The 12,744-nt window shown below is 48.5% G+C and overlaps 1 protein-coding gene across 2 annotated transcripts in view; it reads right to left on the reverse strand.

Moving 5' to 3' along the window:
- MACROD1 (mono-ADP ribosylhydrolase 1) overlaps positions 1-12,744 on the reverse strand; it is a 410,094-nt gene that overhangs the window by 12,811 nt on the left and 384,539 nt on the right. For both annotated transcript variants that reach the window (XM_038764529.1, XM_038764531.1), the window contains exon 5: positions 5,219-5,335. In XM_038764529.1, the coding sequence (XP_038620457.1) occupies positions 5,219-5,335 (117 nt within the window). The remainder of the gene's footprint in view (positions 1-5,218; positions 5,336-12,744) is intronic.

Raw genomic sequence — 12,744 nt, forward strand, 5'->3', positions numbered from 1 at the left:
ATTTATTTATTTATTTATTTATTTTACTTGTACATATCTATTCTATTTATTTTATTTTGTTAGTATGTTTGGTTTTGTTCTCTGTCTCCCCCCTTTTAGACTGTGAGCCCACTGTTGGGTAGGGACTGTCTCTACATGTTGCCAATTTGTACTTCCCAAGCGCTTAGTACAGTGCTCTGCACATAGTAAGCGCTCAATAAATACGATTGATTGATTGATTGCCCTGGGAATGTATGCGCTGCAAATCTTTGTGGGTGTGTGGCTGGGTTTGTGGGCGAGTATCTTCTGCCAATGTATTTGTGAGAGCTTGTGTGTGAGTATACGCGCCTGGGCTTGTGCGTACCTCTGTGCGCATAGGCTCGGTTCTCTGTGTTTTTGTGTTTCACCAGACTGAATGGTGGAGCTGTGGGCGGTGGGTTTTATAATAATAATAATAATGATGGGATTTGTTAAGCACTTACTATAAGCAAAGCACTGTTCTAAACCCTGGGGAGGTTACAAGGTGCTGAGGTTGTCCCACGGGGGGCTCCCAGTCTTCATCCCCATTTGACAGATGAGGGAACTGAGGCCCAGAGAAGTGAAGTGACTTGCCCAAAGTCACCCAGCTGACAATTGGCGGAGATGGGATTTGAACCCATGACCTCTGACTCCAAAGCCCGCACCCTCCGCTCCTCTGCCGCTAATCTCCTCAACGGGCCTCGCCCGTCCCGCCGTCGACTCCCGGCCCACGTCATCCCCCGGGCCTGGAATGCCCTCCCTCTGCCCATCCGCCAACCTAGCTCTCTTCCTCCCTTCAAGGTCCTACTGAGAGCTCACCTCCTCCAGGAGGCCTTCCAACACTCAGCCCCTTCCTTCCTCTCCCCCTCCTCCCCCTCTCCCTCCCCGCCTCCTTCCCTTCCCCACAGCACCTGTATATATGTTTGTATATATTTATTACTCTATCTATTTATTTTTTTATTTTACTTGTACATATCCATTCTATTTATTTTATTTTGTTAGTATGTTTGATTTTGTTCTCTTTCTCCCCCTTTTAGACTGTGAGCCCACTGTTGGGTAGGGACCGTCTCTATGTGTTGCCAACTTGGACTTCCCAAGCGCTTAGTACTAGTGCTCTGCACACAGTAAGTGCTCAATAAATACGATTGATTGATTGATTGATTGATTTCCATTGAGTCAAACTGCTTCTTATGACCTGGCGGCTCTGCCTGGCTGCCCAGGCCTGGCCTCCTGCCCACAGCCCTGCCCAGCAGCCTCCGGCGGGAGGCTTCTGGAGGCTCTTGTGGCTCAGAGCAGGCCAAGTGGTCCCCCACTCGGACTCCAGCCTTTCAGGTGAGGAAGTCTCCAGGGCAATGGGGTGGGGGGAGGCATTGGGGGGCAGCTGCCCCATCCTGTCCTGGGCTGCTATGCCCTTCCCTGCCCTGCCCGGGAGCTCGGTGGTTGGTTCTCTGGCCTAGTCGAGCCATTGGCCTGGGCAGCCTGTCTCCATGGTTTGAATTGGGATGGGGGTTGGGGAGGAGGTGGAAACGGGGGGTCAAACCTGAGGGCGGCCTGGGGACAGTGTGGCCTGAGGTGGGGGACTGGGAGAGAGACCCGACCTAAGGATGGTAAGGGGAGTTTCGAATAGGTTATGGAGGCCTGGTTCCTGTCTCTACCGGAGATTGACTATTAATGTCACCTGTTTGGGGTCAATCAATCAATCAATCGTATTTATTGAGCGCTTACTGTGTGCAGAGCACCGTACTAAGCGCTTGGGAAGTCCAAGTTGGCAACTTATAGAGACAGTCCCTACCCAACAGTGGGCTCACAGTCTAAAAGGGGGAGACAGAGAACAAAACCAAATGTACTAACAAAATAAAATAAATAGAATAGATATGTACAAGTAAAATAAATTGAGTAAGAAATATGTACAAATATATACATATATACAGGTGCTGTGGGGAAGGGAAGGAGGTAAGATGGGGGGATGGAGAGGGGGGCGAGGGGGAGAGGAAGGAAGGGGCTTGAGGGATGGTCACTGGGGATGGTCACTGGGGAGGAGAAGGAGGAGGAGGAAGATTGGGAGGAGGAAGAGAAGGGGGAGGAGGAAGAGAAGAAGGAGGAGGAGGAGGAGGAAGAGGAGGAAGAGAAGGGGAGGATGAAGAGAAGAAGGAGGAGGAGGAGGAGAAGGAGGAGCAGGAAAAGAAGAAGGAGGAGAAGGAGGAGGAGGAAGAGAAGCAGCATGGCTCAGTGGAAAGAGCAGGGGCTTTGGAGTCAGAGGTCATGGGTTCAAATCCCAGCCCCGCCAATTGTCAGCTGGGTGACTTTGGGCAAGTCATTTCACTTCTCTGGGCCTCAGTTCCCTCATCTGTCAAATGGGGATGAAGACTGGGAGCCCCCCCGTGGGACAACCTGATCACCTTGTTACCTCCCCAGTGCTTAGAACAGTGCTTGGCATATAGTAAGCACTTAATAAATGCCATTAAAAAACAAAAGAAGAAGAAGGAGGAGGAAAAGGAGAGAGAAGGAAGGGTAAGAGACAGAGGAAGAGGGAGAAGGAGGAAGGGAAAAAGGAGGAGGAGGAGGAGGAAGGATCTATATTCCAGGTTATGAGGTGGAGAGATCTCCCTGAAGTGAGTACAGGAAGGTGGAGGGATCCACATGCAGTGAATGGGGGACAGGTCCCTGTAGGTGAACAGTAGAATATAGTTCTATAGTAGAATTTAGGACTGGTGGCTGCGGGGAGGTGGCAGGGTTTGGTTTGAGGGAAAACCCCAGAAGCTGTTCTAGTAGTTGGAGGAAAGATATGTGTTGTGTGATAATAATAATAATAATGATGGCATTTATTAAGCACTTACTATGTGCAAAGCACTGTTCTAAGCACTAGGGAGGTTACAAGGTGATCAGGTTGTCCCACGGGGGGCTCACAGTCTTAATCCCTGTATATACACCTGTATATATGTATATATGTTTGTACATATTTATTACTCTATTTATTTATTTATTTATTTTACTTGTCCATATCTTCTCTATTTATTTTATTTTGTTAGTATGTTTGGTTTTGTTCTCTGTCTCCCCCTTTTAGACTGTGAGCCCACTGTTGGATAGGGACTGTCTCTATATGTTGCCAACTTGTACTTCCCAAGCGCTTAGTCCAGTGCTCTGCACACAGTAAGCGCTCAATAAATACGATTGATGATGACGATGATGAGGGATCCACATGCAGTGAATGGGGGACAGGTCCCTGTAGGTGAACAGTAGAATATAGTTCTATAGTAGAATTTAGGACTGGTGGCTGCGGGGAGGTGGCAGGGTTTGGTTTGAGGGAAAACCCCAGAAGCTGTTCTAGTAGTTGGAGGAAAGATATGTGTTGTGTGATAATAATAATAACACTAATGGCATTTATTAAGCGCTTACTATGTGCAAAGCACTGTTCTAAGCACTAGGGAGGTTACAAGGTGATCAGGTTGTCCCACGGGGGGCTCACAGTCTTAATCCCTGTATATACACCTGTATATATGTTTGTACATATTTATTACTCTATTTATTTATTTATTTTACTTGTCCATATCTTCTCTATTTATTTTATTTTGTTAGTATGTTTGGTTTTGTTCTCTGTCTCCCCCTTTTAGACTGTGAGCCCACTGTTGGGTAGGGACTGTCTCTATATGTTGCCAACTTGTACTTCCCAAGCGCTTAGTCCAGTGCTCTGCACACAGTAAGCGCTCAATAAATAAGATTGATGATGACGATGATGAGGGAGCCACATGCAGTGAATGGGGGACAGGTCCCTGTAGGTGAACAGTAGAATATAGTTCTATAGTAGAATTTAGGACTGGTGGCTGCGGGGAGGTGGCCGGGTTTGGTTTGAGGGAAAACCCCAGAAGCTGTTCTAGTAGTTGGAGGAAAGATATGTGTTGTGTGATAATAATAATAATAATAATGGCATTTATTAAGCGCTTACTATGTGCAAAGCACTGTTCTAAGCACTGGGGAGGTTAAAAGGTGATCAGGTTGTCCCACGGGGGGCTCACAGTCTTAATCCCTGTATATACACCTGTATATATGTTTGTACATATTTATTACTCTATTTATTTATTTATTTTACTTGTCCATATCTACTCTATTTATTTTATTTTGTTAGTATGTTTGGTTTTGTTCTCTGTCTCCCCCTTCTAGACTGTGAGCCCATTGTTGGATAGGGACCGTCTCTATATGTTGCCGACTTGTACTTCCCAAGCGCTTAGTCCAGTGCTCTGCACACAGTAAGCGCTCAATAAATACGATTGATGATGACGATGATGAGGGATCCACATGCAGTGAATGGGGGACAGGTCCCTGTAGGTGAACAGTAGAATATAGTTCTATAGTAGAATTTAGGACTGGTGGCTGCGGGGAGGTGGCAGGGTTTGGTTTGAGGGAAAACCCCAGAAGCTGTTCTAGTAGTTGGAGGAAAGATATGTGTTGTGTGATAATAATAATAATAATAATAATGGCATTTATTAAGTGCTTACTATGTGCAAAGCACTGTTCTAAGCACTGGTGAGGTTACAAGGTGATCAGGTTGTCCCACGGGGGGCTCACAGTCTTAATCCCTGTATATACACCTGTATATATGTTTGTACATATTCATTACTCTATTTATTTATTTATTTTACTTGTACATATCTATTCTATTTATTTTATTTTGTTAGTATGTTTGGTTTTGTTCTCTGTCTCCCCCTTTTAGACTGTGAGCCCACTGTTGGGTAGGAACTGTCTCTATATGTTGCCAACTTGTACTTTCCAAGCGCTTACTACAGTGCTCTGCACACAGTAAGCGCTCAATAAATACGACTGATTGATCGATTGATCAATCCCCATTTTACAGATGAGGTCACTGAGGCCCAGAGAAGAGAAGTGACTTGCCCAAAGTCACACAGCTGACAATTGGCAGAGCAGGGGTTTGAACCCATGACCTCTGACCCCAAAGCCCGGGCTCTTTCCACTGAGCCACAGGAGGAGAAGGAGAAGAGGAGGAGGAGGAGGGATTCCTAAGGTGTAGGCTCGCCTCCCGCCCGCCCTGAGGAGGTGGATGGAGACACATTTTTCTTGGCTCCAACTCTGTGCCTGTGCCCCAGCCAGGGCTCTCTGGTGTGTCAGTCGCTACGCCAGGTGAGCGCGGGCCTGGGGCCGGAGTTTGGGGTCAGGGGGCGAGGAGAGGCGCGTGAGGGGGTGACGGGGCGAAGGGTCCGGCACTCACATTTGGCTGGCAGGCGGTACCCGCCGGTGATCTTGGCCTTGCCGGTGGCACAGCTGTTGAGGGTGCGGCATTCCTCGGTCAGCAGCGGCCCCGCTGCCCGGTGGATGCAGCCGTCCACTGGCAGGGAGGAGGGGGAGAGAAGAGGAGAGGGTCACTATTCCAGGGACGCTCCCGATTCCTCTGCCCATCCAGGGCCCGAGCCCCTTTCCACCCCCCAACAAAATGCTCGCTGAATCCCCGACGGGGCAACTTTTCCCCCGCCCAGAACACAACCCGGGAGTCCCAGCTCTAGCAGCCTCTCCCTGGGGTCGCTCCCTGGCTCTGGGGCGGGTAGGGGTGCAGGCCAGGCCAGACTGGAGTCAGAGGTCACGGGTTCCAATCCCATCTCTGCCAATTGTCAGCTGTGTGACTTTGGGCAAGTCACTTCACTTCTCTGGGCCTCAGTTCCCTCATCTGGAAAATGGGGATTAAGGCTGTGAGCCCCCCGTGGGACAACCTGATCACCTTGTAACCTCCCCAGTGCTTAGAACAGTGCTTTGCACATAGTAAGCGCTTATAATAATAATAATAATAATGTTGGTATTTGTTAAGCGCTTACTATGTGCAAAGCACTGTTCTAAGCACTGGGGTAGATACAAGGTAATCAGGTTGTCCCATGAGGGGCTCACAGTCTTCATCCCCATTTGACAGATGAGGGAACTGAGGCCCAGAGAAGTGAAGTGACTTGCCCAAAGTCACACAGCTGACAAGTGGCGGAGCCGGGATTTGAACCCATGGCCTCTGACTCCAAAGCCCGTGCCCTTTCCACTGAGCCACTCTGCTTCCAATAGCCACTCTGCTTCCAATGCTTCCACTCTGCTTAGTTTACTTGTACATATCTATTCGATTTATTTTATTTTGTTAGTATGTTTGGTTTTGTTCTCTGCCTCCCCCTTTTAGACTGTGAGCCCACTGTTGGGTAGGGACTGTCTCTATATGTTGCCAACTTGTACTTCCCAAGCGCTTAGTACAGTGCTCTGCACACAGTAAGCGCTCAATAAATACGATTGATGATGATGATGATGATTTTACTTGTACATATCTATTCTATTTATTGTATTTTGTTAGTATGCTTGGTTTTGTTCTCTGTCTCCCCCTTTTAGACTGTGAGCCCGCTGTTGGGTAGGGACTGTCTCTATATGTTGCCAACTTGTACTTCCCAAGCGCTTAGTACAGTGCTCTGCACACAGTAAGCGCTCAATAAATACGATTGAGGATGATGATGATGATGATGACTGCGGCTCTTGGGCCCTGAGGCCATGCCCTGATGATGCTACTGATGTCTGTTCACTTGTTTTGATGTCTTTTCCCCCTTCTAGACTGTGAGCCCGTTGTGGGCAGGGATTGTCTCTATTCGTTGCTGAATTGTAATAATAATAATAATAATAATGATGGCATTTATTAAGTGCTTACTATGTGCAAAGCACTGTTCTAAGCGCTGGAGAGGCTACAAGGTGATCAGGTTGTCCCACATGGGGCTCACAGTCTCAATCCCCATTTTACAGATGAGGGAACTGAGGCCCAGAGAAGTGAAGTGACTTGCCCAAAGTCACCCAGCTGACAATTGGCGGAGCCGGGGTTTGAACCCATGACCTCATCATCATCATCATCAATCGTATTTATTGAGCGCTTCCTGTGTGCAGAGCACTGTACTAAGCGCTTGGGAAGTACAAGTTGGCAACATATAGAGACAGTCCCTACCCAATAGTGGGCTCTGACTCCAAAGCCCGGGCTCTTCTCCACTGAGCCACGCTGCTTCTCTTGTAGCTCTTGTACCTCCCAAGCGCTTAGTACAGTGCTCTGCACACAGTGAGCGCTCAATAAATACAACTGAATGAATGAATGAATGAGGCAGCTGCTGGGGAAGAGCCGCCCCTGATCCCCCCGAAATGAGGGGGCCGCGGGAATGGGGGTGGGGAGAGGGGCTAGAGGGGGAGACTAGTAAAGAAAGCCCCCTCGCTCTGTCCCTCTCCATCTCTCTGTCTCTGATTCTCTCTCAGAGAATCAGCCAGAGAAAAGCCAGCCCCCTTTTGCACCTTCTCTCTCAATCAATCAATCAATCAATCAATCAATCGTATTTATTGAGCGCTTACTATGTGCAGAGCACTGTACTAAGCGCTTGGGAAGTACAAATTGGCAACACATAGAGACGGTCCCTACCCAACAGTGGGCTCACAGTCTAAAATGGGGAGACAGAGAACAGAACCGAACATACCAACAAAATAAAATAAATAGGATAGAAATGTACAAGTAAAATAAATAAATAAATAAATAGAGTAATAAATATGTACAACCATAAGTAATAAATATGTACAACCATAATAAATGTTCAAAGAGCCTCTGGCAGCTCTACCTTAATAATAATGATGGGGTTGTTAAGTGCTTACTATGCGTCCAGCACTGTTCTAAGCACTGGGGTAGATACAAGGTAATAATAATAATAATAATCGTACTTGTTAAGTGCTTACTATGTGTCCAGCACTGTTCTAAGCACTGGGGTAGATACAAGGTAATAATAATAATAATAATAATAATAATCGTACTTGTTAAGTGCTTACTATGTGTCCAGCACTGTTCTAAGCACTGGGGTAGATACAAGGTAATAATAATAATAATAATCGTACTTGTTAAGTGCTTACTATGTGTCCAGCACTGTTCTAAGCACTGGGGTAGATACAAGGTAATAATAATAATAATCGTACTTGTTAAGTGCTTACTATGTGTCCAGCACTGTTCTAAGCACTGGGGTAGATACAAGGTAATAATAATCATAATAATAATCGTACTTGTTAAGTGCTTACTATGTGTCCAGCACTGTTCTAAGCACTGGGGTAGATACAAGGTAATAATAATAATAATAATGAGAATAATCATACTTGTTAAGTGCTTACTATGTGTCCAGCACTGTTCTAAGCACTGGGGTAGATACAAGGTAATAATAATCATAATAATCGTACTTGTTAAGTGCTTACTAAGTGCCCAGCACTGTTTTTAAGCCCTGGGGTAGATACAAATTAATCAGGTTGGAGACAGTCCCTGTCCCACATAGGGCTCACACTTTTATTCCCAGACTGAGCCCCTTCCTTCCTCTCCCCCTCGTCCCCCTCTCCATCCCCCCCATCTTACCTCCTTCCCTTCCCCACAGCACCTGTATATATCTATATATGTTTGTACATATTTATTACTCTTTTAGACTGTGAGCCCACTGTTGGGTAGGGACTGTCTCTATATATTGCCAATTTGTACTTCCCAAGCACTTAGTACAGTGCTCTGCACATAGTAAGCGCTCAATAAATACGATTGATGATGATGATTACTCTATTTATTTATTTATTTTACTTGTACATATCTATTCTATTTATTTTATTTTGTTAGTGCGTTCGGTTTCGTTCTCCGTCTCCCCCTTTTAGACTGTGAGCCCACTGTTGGGTAGGGACTGTCTCTATTTGTTCCCAAGCGCTTAGTACAGTGCTCTGCACACAGTAAGCGCTCAATAAATACGATTGATTGATTGATTGATTTTACAGAGGTAACTGAGGCACGGGGAAGTGACCTGACTTGCCCAGTGTCACGCAGAAGACAAGTGGAGGAGCGGGAATTAGAACCCAATTCCAAAGGCCGGGCTCTGTCCACTAGACCATGATGCTTCCCAAGCTGCAAGGGGAACAGTGCTTTGCACATAGTAAGCGCTTAATAAATGCCATCATCATCATCATCATCATGTTTGGTTTTGTTCTCTGTCTCCCCCTTTTAGACTGTGAGCCCACCGCTGGGTAGGGACTGTCTCTATAGGTTGCCAACTTGGACTTCCCAAGCGCTTAGTCCAGTGCTCTGCACACAGTAAGCGCTCAATAAAGACGATTGATGATGATGATGAAGGGGTAGTGCTGGCGGTCGCAGGTTCCCCGGGCCGGGCTGGGCGGGATTTTAGGGCAGCTGCCCTGGCAGGCAGACAGGCAGGCGTCTAGCAGGGGGTCGGAGGTGGTGGGTCGGGGGGAGCCTGGCCAGGCTCATGTGGCAGAAGAAATGCCTTCACTATCTGCCTGCCCCTAACCATACTGGGCCACCAAGATGGCTGGGAGACTTCAATCAATCGATCGATCAATCCTATTTATCGAACGCTTATTGTGTGCAGAGCCCTGTACTATGCGCTTGAGAGAGAACGATATCCCTTCTTCCTGGGTAGCTGGGGGGACTGATGGCGTGTGGACCTCTTGGGATAGGTATATATGTATATACGTTTGTACATATTTTTTACTCTATTTATTTATTTATTTATTTTATTTGTACATATCTATTCTATTTATTTTATTTTGTTAGTATGTTTGGTTTTGTTCTCTGTCTCCCCCTTTTAGACTGTGAGCCCACTGTTGGGTAGGGACTGTCTCTATATGTTGCCAAGGTGTACTTCCCAAGCGCTTAGTACAGTGCTCTGCACATAGTAAGCGCTCAATAAATACGATTGATGATGATGATGATAGGGGTGGGGCAGGGAGAGGACCCAGCCCCAGCCCAGCCTGGGCTTCTTGAATCAATCAATCAATCAATCGTATTTATTGAGCGCTTGCTGTGTGCAGAGCACTGTACTAAGCGCTTGGGAAGTACAAGCTGGCAACATATGCAGTCCCTACCTAACAGTGGGCTCACAGTCTAGAAGGGGGAGACGATCAATCAATCGTATTTATTGAGCGCTTCCTGTGTGCAAAGCACTGTACTGAGCGCTTGGAAAGTCCAAGTTGGCAACATATAGAGACAGTCCCTACCCAACAGTGGGATCACAGTCTAGAAGGGGGAGACAATCAATCAATGGTATTTACTGAGTGCTTACTGTGTGCAGAGCACTGTACTAAGCGCTTGGGAAGTCCAAGTTGGCAACATATACAGTCCCTACCCAACAGTGGGCTCACAGTCTAGAAGGGGGAGACAATCAATCAATTGTATTTATTGAGCGCTTACTGTGTGCAGAGCACTGGACTAAGCGCTTGGGAAGTCCAAGTTGGCAACACATAGAGACAGTCCCTACCCAACAGTGGGCTCACAGTCTATAAAGACGGAGAACAAAACCAAACATACTAACAAAAGAAAATAAATAGAATAGATATGTACAAGCAAAATAAATAGAGTAATAATTGAAGTTGGGCAGACACCCTCGCTGCCTCTGGGCTGAGCTGACTGAGAAGCGTCCAGAGGAAAGCAGGGATGTTTTCCACAAATCAAGGCCTCCCCCTCCCGCTGCCCTCTGCCCTCCATCATCTCCTCCCCGTCCACCCAGACAGTCTGGCCTCTTGCCCAGGGAAAGGCCCAGGGACCTGCTGTCCCTGGCTGCCCAAGAGGGGAGGAAAAGGGAGGAGAGAGGAGGGGAGGGGCGTTGCTGGCCTCGGGCCGGCCGCCCAGACCATCGATCGCCTCTCTATTATTCTCTCGTTCTCAGTCTATCTGCTAATCCCAGAGACAATATTTCATGGGCAGTCGGCGTTCCGGCCCCAGACGGGCGGCAGAGTGGCCGGTGGAGAGCGAGACCCCAGCCCATCCCTGCCCACCCTTGCCCTCCGCTGGGGCGGCTCTGATGAGAAAGGGAGCAGGTGACCCCTCTGAGGGTGGGATCTCCAGGGAATGGGGCGGGGGGCTGAAGGGAGCGGTCCCAGGTCAGGGGGAGCGAGATAGTCGGGGCAGCAAGAGGGGACGAGAGGTCAAGTTTCGAGCCTTGGGTTGGTTCCTGACTCTCCATCCCCTGGGACTCACACCCCCTTTTCCCCTTGCTCCCTGGAATACCGGAGCCCAGGCCACCCACCCACCCACCGAGACAGGGGAACTGAGAATGGGTGTTATATAGTATGTTTGGTTTTGTTCTCTGTCTCCCCCTTTTAGACTGTGAGCCCACTGTTGGGTAGGGACTGTCTCTATACGTTGCCAATTTGTACTTCCCAAGCGCTTAGTACAGTGCTCTGCACATAGTAAGCGCTCAATAAATACGATTGATGATGATGATGATGATGGGGACCAGAGCTCCTGGCCCCAGCTCTGCCCTTCTGCTCCCTCCTGACCATCCTGGCCGGGAACTCCTCCCAGCCGGACTCCGGGTAAGTGAGGTGGGAAGGTAAGGGGAGAGGGGCAAGCTCTGCTGACCCGATCTGAGTGCTCAGGTTGGGTTTATAGCTTGGCCCAGTTACCCATTCCAACAGTTCCTCCTCACTACCTCCCTTCCCATCTTTGTTTATAATAATAATGGCATTTATTAAGCGCTTACTAGGTGCAAAGCACTGCTCTAAGCGCTGGGGAGGTTACAAGGTGATCAGGTTGCCCCACAGGGGCTCACAGTCTTCATCCCCATTTTACAGATGGGGGAACTGAAGCACAGAGAAGTGAAGTGATTTGCCCAAAGTCACACAGCTGTCAATTGGCAGAGCTGGGATTTGAACCCATGACCTCCGACTCCAAAGCCTACGCTCTTTCCACTGAGCCACGCTGCTTCTCTCTGTTTCTGGCCTCCACCTCCAGCCTCTGTTTCTGGCCTCTACCTCCAGCCTCTGTTTCTGGCCTCTACCTCCAACCTGCTGCAGCCTCTACTTTTCTGTTCTATTTCCAGCCTCTGACTCCAGCCTCAGTTTCTGGCCTCCACTTCCAATCTGTACCAGCCTCCACCTCCCGGCTCTATTTCCAGCCTCCTACCTCTCTGCACTATTTCCAGCCTCTACCCCCAGCTTCTGTTTCTGGCCTCCACTTCCAGCCTCTGTTTCTGGTCACTACCTACAACCTGCTCCAGCATCTGTTTCTGGACTCCACTTCCAGCCTCTGTTTCTGGCCTCTATCTCCAGTATCCGTTTCAGGCCTCTACCTCCTTCTATTTCCTCTATTTCTTTACCTCCGATCTGGTTCCAGCCTCTACCTCCAGCTTCTATTTCCTCTATTTCTTTACCTCCGATCTGGTTCCAGCCTCTACCTCCAGCCTCTGCCTCCCACCCCTGCCTGCGTTCTCCTCTGCTCCCTGGGGGACCTGGGCTTCCCTGCCCTTCCATCTTCCCTCTCCATCCTGCCTCTCCCCTTCATCTGTTCAGGCGGCCCCAGGACTCTGTCAGCAGCTCCCAAGGCTGCAAGGGACAAAACTCATCTCACAGAGGAGAAATGAGGCAGAGCGTGGAAGGTAAAGGCAAGGAAGGAGGAGGGTCAGAAACGGGGAAAAGAAGAAGGAAAGGAAGAGGGAGAAAAGCAAGGTCGGGGAGAGGAAGACACAGCGGCAGGAAGAGGGAGTCAGTTTCCAAACATCCTCTCACCTGGCTCTCCAGAAAACTCTGGGCCCAGTGACCCAGGGACCGGAGGCCTCCCCTCTGCTTCCTCTGCCCGCCCAGGGTGACCGGATGAAGATCAAACAAAACTCACTATTGGTTTTAAAGCTCTCCATCACCTCGCCCCCTCCTACCTCACCTCCCTTCTCTCCCCTCCGCTCCTCTGCCGCTAGCCTTCTCACGGGGCCTCGTTCTCACCTGTCC

Source organism: Tachyglossus aculeatus, chromosome 22 (genome assembly GCF_015852505.1).
Source record: "Tachyglossus aculeatus isolate mTacAcu1 chromosome 22, mTacAcu1.pri, whole genome shotgun sequence".
Lineage (NCBI taxonomy): Eukaryota > Metazoa > Chordata > Mammalia > Monotremata > Tachyglossidae > Tachyglossus > Tachyglossus aculeatus.